General features: G+C 43.1%; 1 protein-coding gene across 1 annotated transcript in view; it reads left to right on the top strand.

Moving 5' to 3' along the window:
- The window catches only part of MED13 (mediator complex subunit 13), a 138,975-nt gene that overhangs the window by 29,175 nt on the left and 94,356 nt on the right, over window positions 1-15,444 (top strand). Inside the window, exon 3 of the mRNA XM_048518588.1 lies at window positions 2,022-2,190. Within this exon, the coding sequence (XP_048374545.1) occupies window positions 2,022-2,190 (169 nt within the window). The remainder of the gene's footprint in view (window positions 1-2,021; window positions 2,191-15,444) is intronic.

The raw sequence follows: 15,444 nt of genomic DNA, 5'->3' as shown, positions 1-15,444 counted from the left end.
TCCCCCTCCCCGGCAAGGCGACTACGCAGCCACTCGGCAGGGACTTTAAAAACCAGGAAGCGTGGCTGAGAATTCTGCCATTTACCAACATATAGGAAGCCTCTGCTGAAGAGTAAGATCCTTAGCCAAAAAGAGCACACAGTTCCTTGTCCTGTACAAGGGGCTGCGCAGGAAAAAGCACAAGGCATCAACAGGCCCAGCCGAATACGTGCTGCTGAACGAGAGTTGTACTGCTTCCCCTCACGCATAGGCCTCTCCCTCTGTTCCTGCCTGTCAGCGACAGGTGTTTAGGTAACAAACAGCAGAAGCACCGCGAAGCTGAATATTGTCCCCATCGCCTTGCCTAGCAGGGTACGGTTGTGACACGGGAAGGCAGCTAATCTATAAATCCATTTGCTTCCAGGAAGGAAAAAAGCTAGCCCTACCAAGAGAGTACAGACAAGCATCAAGTGTTTTTGCATCGCCTGAGATGAACACAAGATGGTTACCAAAATGTTAACTATTTTTTACTTCATCTCCATCACCCACACAAAGTCAAAATATACAACAAACTGCGGCAGCATAAAGCAAAAGTCTCTATGACCTTTACGATTCGTCCCTCAGAAAATCCTGAAGAGGTTTGTCCTAAGGCACAGGTGTCAAACTCGCGGCCCTCCAGATGTTATGGGCTACAGTTCCCATCATCCCCTGCCAGCATGATGCCGGCAGGGGATGATGGGAACTTTAGTCCATAACATCTGGAGGGCTGTGAGTTTGACACCTATGTCCTAAAGGTTCAAAAGCCTGGATGACCACAGCTCAGTCTACCTGCGCGGAGAAGCGCTTTTTCGACTCACGCGGCAGCTTTGTTTTACAAGCTAGATTTACAGATATTTCACTGGCTAGCTCAGGGGTCTGCAACCTGCGGCTCTCCAAATGTTCATGGACGACAATTCCCCTGCCAGCCCCTGCCAGCATGGCCAGTGGGATTTGTAGTCCATGAACATATGGAGAGCCGCAAGTTGCAGACCCCTGAGCTAGCCAAAGCAGGAGCACCAAAGTGTTAACCAGAGCACCACCTGATTGGCTGGCTGAGATGCAATAGCCAGGAGCCACAGTTAGGGTCCGCTGGCTGATATAAAAGCAAGAAAAGCCCCATCCATGAACATCTGGAGAGCCGCAGGTAGACCCCTGGACTAGCTGAAAGAAGTTGAGGAAGCAGGATTGCTAAGTTGGTTGTTGGAGATTGTTGTAGTGGGCCACTGGGCAATAGATTTTAACCAAACCGCAGCTAAAATTATTTTCGGTTTTCTGAGAATGGGCTACTATCGTGACATATGGTTAGGGGGAGACTTGCAATTGACTTGTCTGTTTCCAGCTATTACCATTTGTATGATCATGAACATATCAAGTGCCACAGAGGCAGGACGCGTTTTGCCGAGTTTGGGTTCTGGAATTGCCGGTTTAAATGTGAAAACTGTCAGAATCTGCATTCATGATAAAGAAATGAGCTTGGATCTATTTTTAACTTCAGTTTTGGCTTTGCATGTTTACATCTTCCTTTGGGGAGGGAAAATGGATTTTTAAAGGATTTGGACAAGGTAGTGTTGGCAGGACAAACCGCATTGGGCTCTTTTTAATAAAAGCTGTTTGCAGATTGTGTGTATCAGTTTGGTACTTAGTGTTAGGGATGCTTAAAATGTATACCTTTTTATTTAGATGGCATTCCACCACTACCACCACCCCCCCCCCCCCCCCCCTGGCTCTGGAGACCATAGGAATGATGCCAAGGATATCAGATGCCCTTGCTTTTAGGAACTATCATTGTAAACTTTGTACCCTTGAGAATGTCTATCCAAATAAAGGGTGGTACACATCCCGTCTGAAGCTTAAGACAGCAGCTGCTAGTTGGGATGGACCGTAGTAAACCAGATAAGCAGTTGGTCTGACTTGGTACAACACAGCTTTATATTTTCAGGATGATTTGGGGGATTGCTTGTAATCTCATTGGTGTTAACTTGGGTTTATTCCCCACCTTTCAGATGAAGAAGATGGCGTGTGGGAGAATGGGCTTTCCTATGAATGTCGCACTCTGCTTTTCAAAGCAATTCACAACCTGGTGGAAAGATGTCTAATGAACCGGAACTTTGTGCGCATCGGGAAATGGTTTGTGAAGCCTTATGAGAAAGATGAAAAGCCTATAAATAAAAGGTATGTTTTTTTCCCTTTTCCTCTCACCTATCTGTGTGTATTTTACTTGCAGCTATGCAATAATAGCTATTGCTTTATACCTCAAATACTGAACTGATTCTTCATGTGAGGGCACATTTCATATATAGATAGAATTGACTTTTGCATGTACCTTTGCAGCTCTCTAAAAGAGAGTCTGCCTCTACAGCTATGATTATGCTTGAATGGCTTCTTTCTTTGTATGCGTTTGTTCTGATAACATCAGAGCCAGGATTTTTGCTTTAAGTGTCTTGCACAGACTACTTTCACCTCCAAGTAGAAATATGCAGGGAATCATCCCATGGCAAAGATCTGCAAATGAGGGACATTTTTGGAGTTGTAAAGACTTCTATCAGGAGAGTGGGTAGTGGCTGTTGTGGGTTTGGGAAAGGAGGGAAACAAACAACACACCAGAGGACAAGACAACAACGAGGGACCAGACAGGGTATTTTTTAACAAACTTGAAAACTCACCAAGGAGCTATCAAAGGTCCTTGCTCTCCTTTCTGAGACAGGAAAAATACTGACTCAAAATGGAGGGCAACAACCAGACAGGAAGTTCAAGTTGCAAGTTCCTGCCTCCCGGAGACTGGGGGGCGGAATCATCCATCCAAGATGGTCTACTATGCCCCAGGAGAAGGACCCTTCCCAGTAAGTATCCATTGGTCCGTTTTCCAGGCTGTGTGGCCATGATCTGGTAGTTTTTGCTCCTTACATTTTCCCACCTCTGTGGCTGGCATCTTCAGACACCTCTTCTATGGCTGGCATCCTCAGCCATCAATTATATTGTTTAAGCCATAGATGCGGGCGAAATGTTAGGAGCAAAAACTACCAGACCATGGCCACACAGCCTGGGAAACCCACAACAACCAGTTGATTCTGCCCGTGAAAGCTTTTGACAATACATAGAGCAGATAGTGTTGTTTTGTTCCTGCTTTCCTTGGCGTACTATGTAAACATTGTCTGACTTTAAGAACCCTTGTACTTCTTTGCTGTGTGTTCTTTTCTTATAGAGGACACTTCCACAGTTGTGGGTTACTTTGCATACCTTTCAGGATTATTCTGAAGTACTGTTTTGAGAGTCACTTCACTTATTTCCTTTAGGACCCTCACTGTAAAGTGTGAATTACAGAGACATGTTCCTCAACAACAGGGGAGTCCTCACCAGTTGTAGATACTTGACATGTTGGCACTCTCTTGTGGAACAATGTTTGCCATTCGTACCACACATTTACAGAAAGCTGTGGCAAATTTGATCAGCACGTAGTGTGAGATAACTCTTGCCTCTGTTTCCCAATAGGTGATGTGCAAGTTCTGATCTCTTCTCAAAATGCTATTAATGATGTCCCATCGTTTTGTTTTGATGAAAGTCCTTTGTAATACATGCTGATTCTTGGCTGGCGCCGCAACCACCCAAATGCCAGCTGGTTCTATCATAACGAAATCAAATGATCTGTCCTCGTAGCACATTCCCTCAGCTGAGTTTTGATTTGGCAGTGTCGCATGCTTAATTGTCAATGGAACATCATCGATTCTATTGTGACTGATTTGAATTCTGATATTAATATTTAATAAACCTCTGATTTCCCCCTTTTAAAAAAGTCTTATACTTACTGAAGCCATTTTGAGAAATTCACTTTATAACCAACACATTCTGTATGTGATTAAAATACTGCTGGTTTAAAGAACTCAGGTGTCCAGGAAATACAGGTGTGCTAGCAAATATGACTACTCATAGCATAATCTCCCCATGTTTTTCAAAATACTGTGTGACCTAGGAGTACTGTTAAAGCTAGCAAAATCCCTTTGCTGCAAATAGCAAGTTGATGATCAGATTGTCTTTCAGGTCTGTGCCATGTACCAAATAGCTAACTTATGGGTACGCTTTAACATAGCATTACAAATTTTTGAATTTCTCCAGGAGTTCCTCCCTGGGGGAAACCGCATTTGCACAGCATTGGTGCGATATAATGTGCAGTGGACAAAATTAGCACCGCCTTAGTGGTGGCTGGTACTTGCTAGATATAAATGACTGAATACAGCCCAAAGATTGATATCAGGAAGGGGGAAAAGTCTGCTACGTATCCAAGAGGAAGAGACTCTAGATCCCACCAGCATCTGAGTCTCTCCAGCATCCCTCTTTGCATTCTCAAGCAGGACAGGCTGTTTAAAGGAGCGGCTTCAGACTGCTGGGCAGATGCCATCTCTGTTGGCCTCAGAGGGACGCTCAGTTCAGCTCTTGTCATGAGATGTGGACTGTATTGGAGAGCAGCAAGTGCAGAGCCTGAGCGCCCAGATCTGAGTGAAGACAAAAAGTGGCCTTTTGTTTTCATTGCCAATAAGAACATAAGAACTAGCCTGCTGGATCAGACCAGAGTCCATCTAGTCCAGCTCTCTGCTTCTCGCAGTGGCCCACCAGGTGCCTTTGGGAGCTCACATGCAGGATGTGAAAGCAATGGCCTGCTGCTGCTGCTGCTGCTCCTGAGCACCTGGTCTGCTAAGGCATTTGCAATCTGAGATCAAGGAGGATCAAGATTGGTAGCCATAGATCGACTTCTCCTCCATAAATCTGTCCAAACCCTTTTTAAAGCTATGCAGGTTAGTGGCCATCACCACCTCCTGTGGCAGCATATTCCAAACACCAATCACACGTTGCGTGAACAAGTGTTTCCTTTTATTAGTCCTAATTCTTCCCCCCAGCATTTTCAATGGATGCCCCCTGGTTCTAGTATTGTGAGAAAGAGAGAAAAATTTCTCTCTGTCAACATTTTCTACCCCATGCATAATTTTATAGACTTCAATCATATCCCCCCTCAGCCGTCTCCTCTCCAAACTAAAGAGCCCCAAACGCTGCAGCCTCTCCTCATAAGGAAGTTGCTCTAATCCTACAATCGTCCTCGTTGCCCTCCTCTGCAATATTTCTATCTCTTCGATATCCTTTTTGAGATGTAGCGACCAGAACTGAACACAGTACTCCCAAGTGCGGTCAATGTAGGCAGGAGGTAGCAATGTAGGCAGGAGGTAGCACCCCCTTATTTGATTTGTCCCTGATTTTGTACCTTCCTGCTCCTGCATTGTGAAATCCAGATCCACTCTGAAAGTATTTGAGGAACCGTGACTGCTTTTCATGACAGCAGGCTGAGAATGTAAGGGGTGTATCCTGATTCGCTACTCCCTTTGGCTGTCAGGCTGGTGATTTTATGTCCTCATCTCTTGAATCAAGATCCTTTCGCTGCTTCCTCCCCCCTCACTTGCGTTTTCAGCACTCTCCAGCATGGAAGCTTTGGTAGTGTTTGGGAGTGGCCTGTCAGCCTCTATAATGATTGCAGAGATCTCATGATGTAGTCTTAAGATCTCAATCAGCATTTTAAAAGCTATTTCTATGCACTTTGGAGTTCTCAATCCTCCAATGTATTCATTGTTTGGCTTCATAATTTCTGTAAAACCTGGTGGTCGTTCGGGTTTGCAGATGCATCCCCCTTACCTATACGTGTCCCCTTGTGCAGATGTTTGGATCTGCACTCAACGTTTGGAACTAGATATATGGTTAAAATGTAAGTAGAAGAAGAGAAGAGTTTGGATTTATATCCCCCCTTTCTCTCCTGCAGGAGACTCAAAGGGGCTTACAATCTCTTTGCCCTTCCCCCCTCACAACAAACACCCTGTGAGGCAGGTGGGGCTGAGAGAGCTCCGAGAAGCTGTGACTAGCCCAAGATCACCCAGCTGGCGTGTGTGGGAGTGCACAGGCTAATCTGAATTCACCAGATAAGCCTCCACAGCTCAGGCGGCAGAGCTGGGAATCAAACCCGGTTCCTCCAGATAAGAGTGCACCTGCTCTTAGCCACTACGCCACTGCTGCTCCAGTACGCCACTACGCCACTGCTGCTCCAGTACGCCACTACGCCACTGCTGCTCCAGTACTTTGCTTTGTGATGGCCCTTTTAATCAACTAGGTTTTTACTGTGTGTGTATGCACATCTCCAAACATCTCTTCTATCCCACCCCCGATGGGGACAGGAGTTCAGAGGATCGAGAAACTCTTTTCTGAATGAGTAACAGTGTCCTCTTTTAATCCGAGTGTGTGGTTTTCAGACTGCTTGATTTTTCTCTTGTTTTTGTTTTTTGTGGTTTAACACCATTAACTGTCACTCTGTAAAAATAGCCCTGCCTTTGAAAGACAACATTAGCTTTATGCTTGTGCTGCATAAGGTCTCATGGTAATTGTTCTGCCATTTCAGATGAGCACCGGATAAAGGAAATAACAGTTGTGCAGTTATGTGCTCTCCACACAAAACAATAGAATATGATGACCTGACCTCTGAAACGAATAATTGTGTTGAAAAGCTGAGTGATCGCTGTGGAGACTTTTTCTTCTTTTTGTTGGCTCAAACCTTCAACGAATAATTCACTTAACCCAGTGATTCCCAACCAGGGTTCCGTGGTACCCTGGGGTACCCCTGAGCATGTCCCAGGGGTACCATGACAATGCTACCGCCTTGCCCCCCCCCAAATCAAATTGATTTTGAAGGGGGGGGGGGTTGGAAGCCTCATGGGCTCCCTTTAAACAATATTGAAAAACAGCATTGTTTTATCTGCCTAAATTCGGTGTGGATTGGGGGGGTAGATTTAAAGGGAGCACTCCCTTTAAATCCCCCCAATCCATGCCAAATTTAGGCAAACAACGCAGCTGTCAACACTGCTTTCCCTCCTCTACCCCTGCTTGCCACTCCCCCCACCTAAAGGCCAGAAATGAAAAAAACCCTTACAAAATGCAAAAAAAGAAAAAGAAAATCAAATGAACCTCAAGGGTACCCTGAGATATGAAGAGCGAGGTCAAGGGTACTGCAATGTGGAAAAGGTGGGGAAACACTGACTTAACCACTTAAAAGCAGGAATTATTTGCCTTTTAAATATCTCTGCATTCAGCCCACGTCATTCAGATTTTTCCAATTGACGTGGCCTTAGGATGTTCTTGAAGGAAATTCGTTAGCTAGCGTTGGGGATCTTAAGTGTGCTTCTCTTGTAATTTTATGTCCGCCATTTCTCTTTTGCAAGAATTCTCGCAGAGTAATACTTGCACTGTTTACAGGCAAGCCTGATTTTATCTCCCAGGAAAACAGCCTTTTTTTTTAAAGGCAGAAATGTTAAATATGTGCAGACTTGTTTTATGAAAGGAATATTTTGCAGAGGGGTAGAGATCAAGACTCATCTATGTGTTTAGATATTAAACCCACCCCGCCCTGAGGGAATCTGAATCTTGCTTGGCTAAACTGCTGAGTGCCATTTAGGGCATCCATCTCCAATTTGCATCTTAGATTAATTGCATTGAAATAACTTGAAACTATTAAATTGTTTGTGGGCCATTCTGTAGACGACGGTTACTTCAAATGAGTGACGGAATACTGTTGCGCCGCAGCATATTAAGATCCACGTGAGGTATTAAGGCAGGAGTGTCCAACTCTGGCGCTTCAGATGTTCAAGGAAGCAAGTTCAGATTTGCTAAATATTTACATATATGTAAAGTTGGAGACTGGCGGTGGAGGTTTTTCCAGAAGGAAGCTATACTCTTAAGTCTCCAGAAACTTTATACTTCTACGTTCAATTGTAGTAGTTATTGTGAAAGGTAGCATTATTTTCTGGTGATTAAACTATGCACTCTCTCAAACTCATAAGAATGTAGGGGCTTCTTCATAACTCACATTGTTGTTTAAGTGTTGAGTGTGTATCACACGGAGATGGATTGCAGCCTCTGGAGATGAGTACTGTGCATGGAAGTGTAGATGCAAATTGAACTTCGAAGGACTATTTATAATTTTATAATGTTTGAAATCGCTAAAGGGGGAATATCACACATGCTCATGCAGTCTGTGATTTGGAAAAAAAAACTAGTGTAAGGATGAGTGACATATAGTCCTTGTGCTAAAACGCAAAGCTCCTGCTTATATTTTTGTGCCTGTTTCTAGTCCTCATGATTGCAAATAAATTCCGAGATGTGACATTAAACGATCAGGAAGCCAACTTGATTGACTTCTGTCACCTGGACTTGGAAATAAAATCTCATTATGATAACTGTATGAAGTCTATTGTAACAGAAAAACAAAGAAGAGACTCATAAAATCATAGACTATAGGGTTTACTGAAGTATGTTCGGTCTTTGGGAACACTTTGTTATGCTGCTGGAGAGTTCAGGGTTTTATGATACCGCGTTAAAAACTAGGGCTCATTCCGCACATGCAGAATAATGCACTTTCAAACTGCTTTCAGTACTCTTTGAAGTTGTGCGGAATGGCAAAATCCACTTGCAAACAGTTGTGAAAGTGGTTTGAAAACGCATTATTTTGCGTGTGCGGAAGGGGCCTAGATCTCACTTCATCCCAGCAGTTTGATTTATTTATTTTTACTTCATTTATACCCCACCTTTCTCTCTAGCGGAGGACCAAAAGCAGCTGACGACATTCTCCTCTCCTCCATTTTATCCTCACAGTAACCCTGTGAAGTAGGTTAGGCTAAGGTTATGTAAGTGACCTAATATGTTACAGGTAATTGCAGTTAGTTTCTTACTGGGATTCTCTGTGCAAGAGGAAACCTGAGTCACCGCATATCTTCATGAAGGGAGCTTTGACTCTCGGAAGTTTATGCCTTGGAAATCTTGTTCATCTTGAAGATGGGCTCATATCTTGCCAGAAAGGAGGTATCAAGCATTGCAGAATGTTGGGTTTGTGTATATAATACCAGGTTTTTTGTATTAACAATTTGTACTTTCAAATCAAAATGCAAAACATACATAAAACCAAAAATTGACCTTATAGTACTTATTTCATAGAGATTTCCAGTTTCCTCTGCACCTAATATTAACCCTTTAAATGTAGCCATTAAATATCAAAATAAAATTAAATCTTTAGCATAATTATTGATAAAAATTCCTTTTTCTCTGTTGGATCTTATTTTAATAGTCCTTAACCTTCAGAACCACTAGTTATCAATTTATTGTTTTCTGTTTTGTCTAGATATTCTGTCAAGTGTTTCCAACTGTCCATGAACTTAATTAAGTTGTTTTCTTTAAATAGTGAAATTAACTCGGCCATCTTGGCTAATTTTAGTACTTTCACCCGTGTTTCAGTTGCATGTATAGCTGGACCATTTCTGCTTATATAGTTTTCTGACTGCTGCTGTCATATATAAAAACAAAATACCATGTTTGCTTCCCAGAGATTGCACATAATATCAGTTACAAGTGGCATCTGAATGCAGCCTTTGTGACTTTTCAAAACATTCATTATTATCTTTCCACCTGACCTGGAAGACGGAGAAGAGCAGATCTGGAAGTTTACCAAGACCATGTTAATTGCCAAGAAAGACAAATATACAGTCCAACTAATACAATGGAAGAGCGAATTGGGCGGCCAATCACCCAAAAATTACACCAGAAACTGTATATATAATAGCAAGGTCTGTAATATGCTTATCAATACACGCAAGTATCCATACAATTATATCTTTAAACCAACACCATCATACAGCGTTGCATAAATGTGCAGATCAATAAATAAAATAGTCTATTTCTATACCCCACAAGGTTGTTGTGTCAGTTATTTTGCAATTAGAATAGTTCGATAGGTTTTCTTATGGTCGCTAATTGAGTGAATAAACGTTATTATGAATTAATATATATTCCATCCATGATGCATCGCATATGGTGCCGCAGCAGGTTTCCAAATTTAGACATATAGTTATAATCCGTGGAAATATTTTGTAATTTATAATCCCAAAAGAATGAGTCTCAATGATGTCACTTTCCACGAACAGCCGGCGATGAATCTGCCGGAAACCGTCTCAACTACCTGCAAACTGCTCACGATCACGGCCCGGGGGGGTGGGGGACACACACACACACACCGAATAGAAGAAGAGGTTCATTCATAATCCACATTGATATAATCTGCTTCGGTTTCAACCACCTGTAGTTGTTAGGATCATGAATGAGCAGCCAGCAACCTTGTGGAGTATAGAAATAGACTATTTTATTTATTGATCTGCACATTTTTGCAATGCTGTCTGATGGTGTTGGTTTAAAGATATACTTGTATGGATACTTGCATGTATTGATAAGCATAATACAGACCTTGCTATTATATATACAGTTTCTGGTGTAATTTTTGGGTGATTGGCTGCCCAATTCGCTCTTCCATTAGTTTACCAAGACCACCATGGCGGCAAAGCCTTCATATAGCCTCTGACTCTTCAGGTAAAGGCTTAGTTACCATGTGGCTGGACCAGTCTGCTTGCTGTACAAATTCCAAATGTTCCACAACATCGGAAAGTCTTTCTCCATCATCAAGCCTTACGTTGATTTTGTTTAGTAATCTGGCCAAATACAGGATTGATGGTATCCTCACTAATATTCACTCTAGAGCACAGGTGTCAAACTCGTGGCCCTCCAGATGTTATGGACTACAGTTCCCATCATCCCCTGCCAGCATCATGCTAGCAGGGGATGATGGTAACTGTAGTCCATAACATCTGGAGGGCTGTGAGTTTGACACCTGTGCTCTAGAGCAGGGGTAGGGAACCTGCGGCTCTCCAGATGTTCAGGAACTACAATTCCCATCAGCTCCTACCAGCATGGCCAATTGGCCATGCTGACAGAGGCTGATGGGAATTGTAGTTCCTGAACATCTGGAGAGCCGCAGGTTCCCTACCCCTGCTCTAGAGACTTCTACAGCATTTACACTGCTGAGTTGGAATTCATATGCAGATTTGATGCTGCCAGACATGAGCTCAGTAGAGACAGGGAATGGTTAGCTCATTACAGAAAGGTTATTGTCTTTCTTTAAAGATGTAGGCCTGTGTGCCCTGTTCATCTCGCTTTGCCAGTTTACCACCAGCATTTAACACATATTCCATTGAACTGCAGGCTTTTAGGAAACGTATGCAACACTTTAACTATCATACCTAAAACATTTAGCTTTTTCCTTGTTTTCCTTTGTTATTATTGTATTATTTACCATTTTACTTCATTATAAAATAGTATTATTTGGCCTTGTATCGTCATCATCATATGATTTGTTTGCAGTCATTGACCAGCAAGATACAAAAGGGTTGATTAAAACAAATAATGAAATCCAGATAAAAAGCATAAGAAAATTCAGGATATGAGCACAAAATAGTAGAGACAGTATCCATATAATAATAATAAGAAGAAGGAGGAGGAGGAGGAGGAGGAGGAGAAGAAGGAGAAGAAGAAGTAATAATAATAATAATAATAATAATAATAATAATAATAATAATAAGAAGAAGAAGAAGAAGAAGAAGAAGAAGCTGCTACAACCGGTAGAGCTCTGTCGAACCTTCCTGATTTTGCTAGAGATCCAAGCAAACTTGGCAACAGAATACGTTAGATATTTGTATCTGATTGCAATATTTTGATCTTTTTTTTCTTTGCCAAAGAGGAGTTTGCCTGGTTATAGGGAAGAGTACTATTTGGCATACATGTGGAATTTACAGCCCCATCCAAAGGGGGAGGGGGCAAAACAGCTTGGGGGAGCAGCGCAGGGCCGCTGCAGTAGGTTTGCCCTCCCTGGGGGATTTATCCAGGGAGAGAGATGTACGCTGTTACATCTTATACTGCCTTTGTACCTTTCTTCATTTTTATGCCCTTTTCTGCAGAGAATTTTTCAGAACTCACAACGCTGAAACTTGGCAAGCGTGGCAGTTTCAAAGTTGTGCTTGAATGTTTCTCCGATGATTATCCTTAGGAATTGTGTTGGAGTGCATGTATCTTATTGATTTGTGCATTGGAGGTGGGGCATGCCTCCACGAATTCACAAAATGATTCAAATTAAAAAAAAGGAAAAAAAAAACAAGTCATGGATTCACCTGACTGGTTGTGCAGGTCAAATCAAACGCGAAGCTAAAAGCCTTATCTCAGACTGCAAATGAAAGCAAAATTAAAATGACTAATTTTGTTTTGCTTCTAACAAACATCACAGTATAGCGTTGGTGAGTTGAAAGAGCTATTAGCTTTCTAGTGCCTTGGGTTAAGTCAGCCATTCTCAACCAGGGTTCCTTGGTACCCTGGGGTGCCGTGAGCATGTCCCAGGGGTACTGCGGCAACACTACCGCCTCCCCTCATTTTTGTGGTGTCTCCCACCGGCGCGCAGCAAGAACATGGATCTGGCCCATGGGGCAGGGCCTGCCACAAGGTCAGCAGTCCCCCCCCAGTGCTACCCTTCACCCTGGGAGGGGAAGGTGGGGTGTGTGGCAAGCAGGGGCAATGGGAGGGGAAGGTGGAGGGTGGCGGCAGGGGTACCGTGAGATATGAAGAGTGAGGTCAAGGGTACCCTGACCTCGAAAAGGTTGGGAAACACTGGATTAAATAGTAAAATAATAATGCTTTAAGCAGAAAAAAATCCCCGTGTGATGTCGGCGTAGTGAAGAAAGGAAGTTTGCAGATGTAAATATGATGAGCAGGCAGGAGTATGCTAACAGTGTGAGAAAGATAAATAAAAATTGAATAACGTGCAGAAATTTACATTTAAACAGAGTAACATGCTGTATTTTTAAAAAATTTTTCAAGTATTTCCCCAGTGAAACTGATTTTCACAAAGCTTTTAATTTATCTGAAGTTAAAAACACACCATGTGTTGCTTATACCAGTTCATAGTAATAAATAGTACATGACACAAATGAACTGTGGCCCGTGAAAGCTTCTGCCACAGTAAATTTGTTAGCCTTTATGATTCCACAAGTCTCTTCATCTTTGGAGTGAAAAAACACCCCCCTCCCCCCAAATTTATTCCTGTGTTTGAATCTTGGATTCAGAAGAGCAGCAGTGATGTACGTTGGTTGGGTCAATTTCGTTAATCAATCTGAAAGAGACTATCTCATATCAGGTCTTCCCCAAATGTCCAGTTTTCCCATTTCAAGCCACCAGTACACAAAAACCTACTGCCTCCTCCTTCAATCCTCCAAATTCTTCTCTAGGCCTTCATGTTCTACTCGTGTATTCTAGAAAGGCAATGGTTTGCCTAAATTGGAAAGAACATGGACCATTTGTTTTTTTTTATGGCAGATCAAATGTATACTCTAAACAGAGTTTGTTGCAGTCTGGTCAATATTTGGCACACAGGTGGTAAATCTGGTAAATATTATCTGGTAAATGTTATGCTTGGCATACCTGTTTCTGTTTTCACACTGGTCTCATTTGCTCATTACATTTTATCTGCGAGACCGCCTCTCCCAGTATATCTCTTCAGAGAATATTGCCTTCTTCCACCAACAACTTAATTGTGATCCCTGGCCCAAAAAGTGTCCGGTTGTCCTCAGTCAGAACCAGAGTCTGTTTGGTTCGGGCCCTGGCCTGGAGAAATGCCCTGTCTAATGAGACCAGGGACAGTTCCGCAGGACCTGCAAGATGGTGGTGTTCTGCAAGGCCTATAGTTGTCTTTACCTGTGGCAGGTAAAGCGGCAGGTTTACCTGTGGCAGGTAAAGCGGGGGCAGCGACCATTTGAGTTGTCTTGCTGACCTCATTTCCTCTCCTTTTCCTTGTCTTCTCTTCTTTTCCCTTCCCCCTTTTCCTCCTCCCTATTTTCTTTCCCCCTCCCTTTCTTCCTTATCTCCCTTATTGTCCGTTCCTTTTCCTTTTCTTCTCCCCACTTGCCCCCCCCAATCAGTTTATGCACCATGTTGGATTTTATTGTGGGGTGTTTTATCGTTTTATTTTTCTACAATCGTATTGTACTTTGTACAAATATGTCAGTAGCTACTCTGAACCTGCTGCGGCAGGTAAAGCGGGATATAGATCTAAAAATAATTTTCAAAACTACAAGTCTTGAATAGTTACCGTGCTCTACAGGAGCTAGGGCTGTAGAGATTGTAACAGCATTAGGAAAATACTAATATTTAAGGAGCCAGCACCAAGAAGGATGACAAAGAAATCAGCATCTAAGTTCCAGCACTGAATTGTTAGGGGCCAAGCTTATCAGCCACGAGGTTCTTCCACCCCTAGTTGTATATAATACAGTTTACATGGGTTGGTGGTCAAGGTTATTTATTTGTTGAGCCCTGTGTTCAATACATTGTCACCCTAATTAGATGAAATTGCTTCCTACCTTAAACATACATGCCTGCTGCTTTTACACGGCTTGTTACTCTTGCACCGTAGTGGACAATGGGAATTTCTGACAAGTTGTAAAGATGGAGACAGTTGCCTGAAATGCCTAGGAAACAAAAAAAAAACCTTTTCTAAATCACTGACCATTTAAGCCAGCCATTCTCAACCAGGGGTCCCTGGTACCCTGGGGTGCTGTGAGCATGTCCCAGGGGTACCGTGGCAACACTACTGCCCCCCCCCCCCAATTTTTGTGGTGTCTCCCACTGGTGCCAGCAAGGACATGGACACAAGGTCAGCAGCCACCCCCCCCCACCATCCCCCAGTGCTACCCTTCACCCTGGGAGGGGAAGGTGGGGTGTGTGGCAAGCAGGGGCAATGGGAGGGGAAGGTGGAGGGTGGCGGCAGGGGTACCGTGAGATATGAAGAGTGAGGTCAAGGGTACCCTGACCTCGAAAAGGTTGGGAAACACTAATTTAAGCGAAAGTATTTGGATTTACGCAGAAGTGGATGAGGGTTCTGTGGGTTAGATCTTATAGTTTTGTTCTCTCGATCTCAGAGCCTTCTTTGAGCAGAAGAGGCATGTTCCGCCAGAGGACAGGTCCAACGTCAGCAGACCAGACATGTAGGGCTCCACCCCTTGTCTTTAAATTGATGTAGATTGGGGTTGAGTCTCAGTAAGGCTGTGTGTGATCTGTAGTTGTAAATCAACAACTAACTTGTTGATAAGCGTAATCGGCTCCTGCGGTTCTTAACGCCAAATAAATACGTTCAGGATTGTTGATCCCTTAACCAGGATTGTTCAAACTGCCTTTTGACAAACTTATGGGTTTGGTTTGGCTTTACTTGATTTAAATAGCATCCTTAGCAAGGGAGAGAAAAAAACACGGCCTCTTCTCCCCACCCTTTGTAGAACCAGTAGTGTCAAGACAATAAAAGAAATTCTGAGGCAGCTGGAACAGCAGCACGTACCAGCAGGAAACCAGGTGATGATTTTCCTTTTGCTGTAGACAGCTGGAATTGAAAGCGAGTGTAAGTAGGACAGTGCAGGATAAACAGCAGGAGCTGAGATCATTGATCACATGATCGTCTCTTTGGAATATTGGGTTGCTACAGAGACCACTAAG

The sequence above is a fragment of the Sphaerodactylus townsendi genome, linkage group LG16 (genome assembly GCF_021028975.2).
Source record: "Sphaerodactylus townsendi isolate TG3544 linkage group LG16, MPM_Stown_v2.3, whole genome shotgun sequence".
NCBI classification, from domain to species: domain Eukaryota; kingdom Metazoa; phylum Chordata; class Lepidosauria; order Squamata; family Sphaerodactylidae; genus Sphaerodactylus; species Sphaerodactylus townsendi.
Note: the sequence above shows the minus strand (reverse complement) of the source record. Positions and strands in the feature narration are given on the sequence as shown.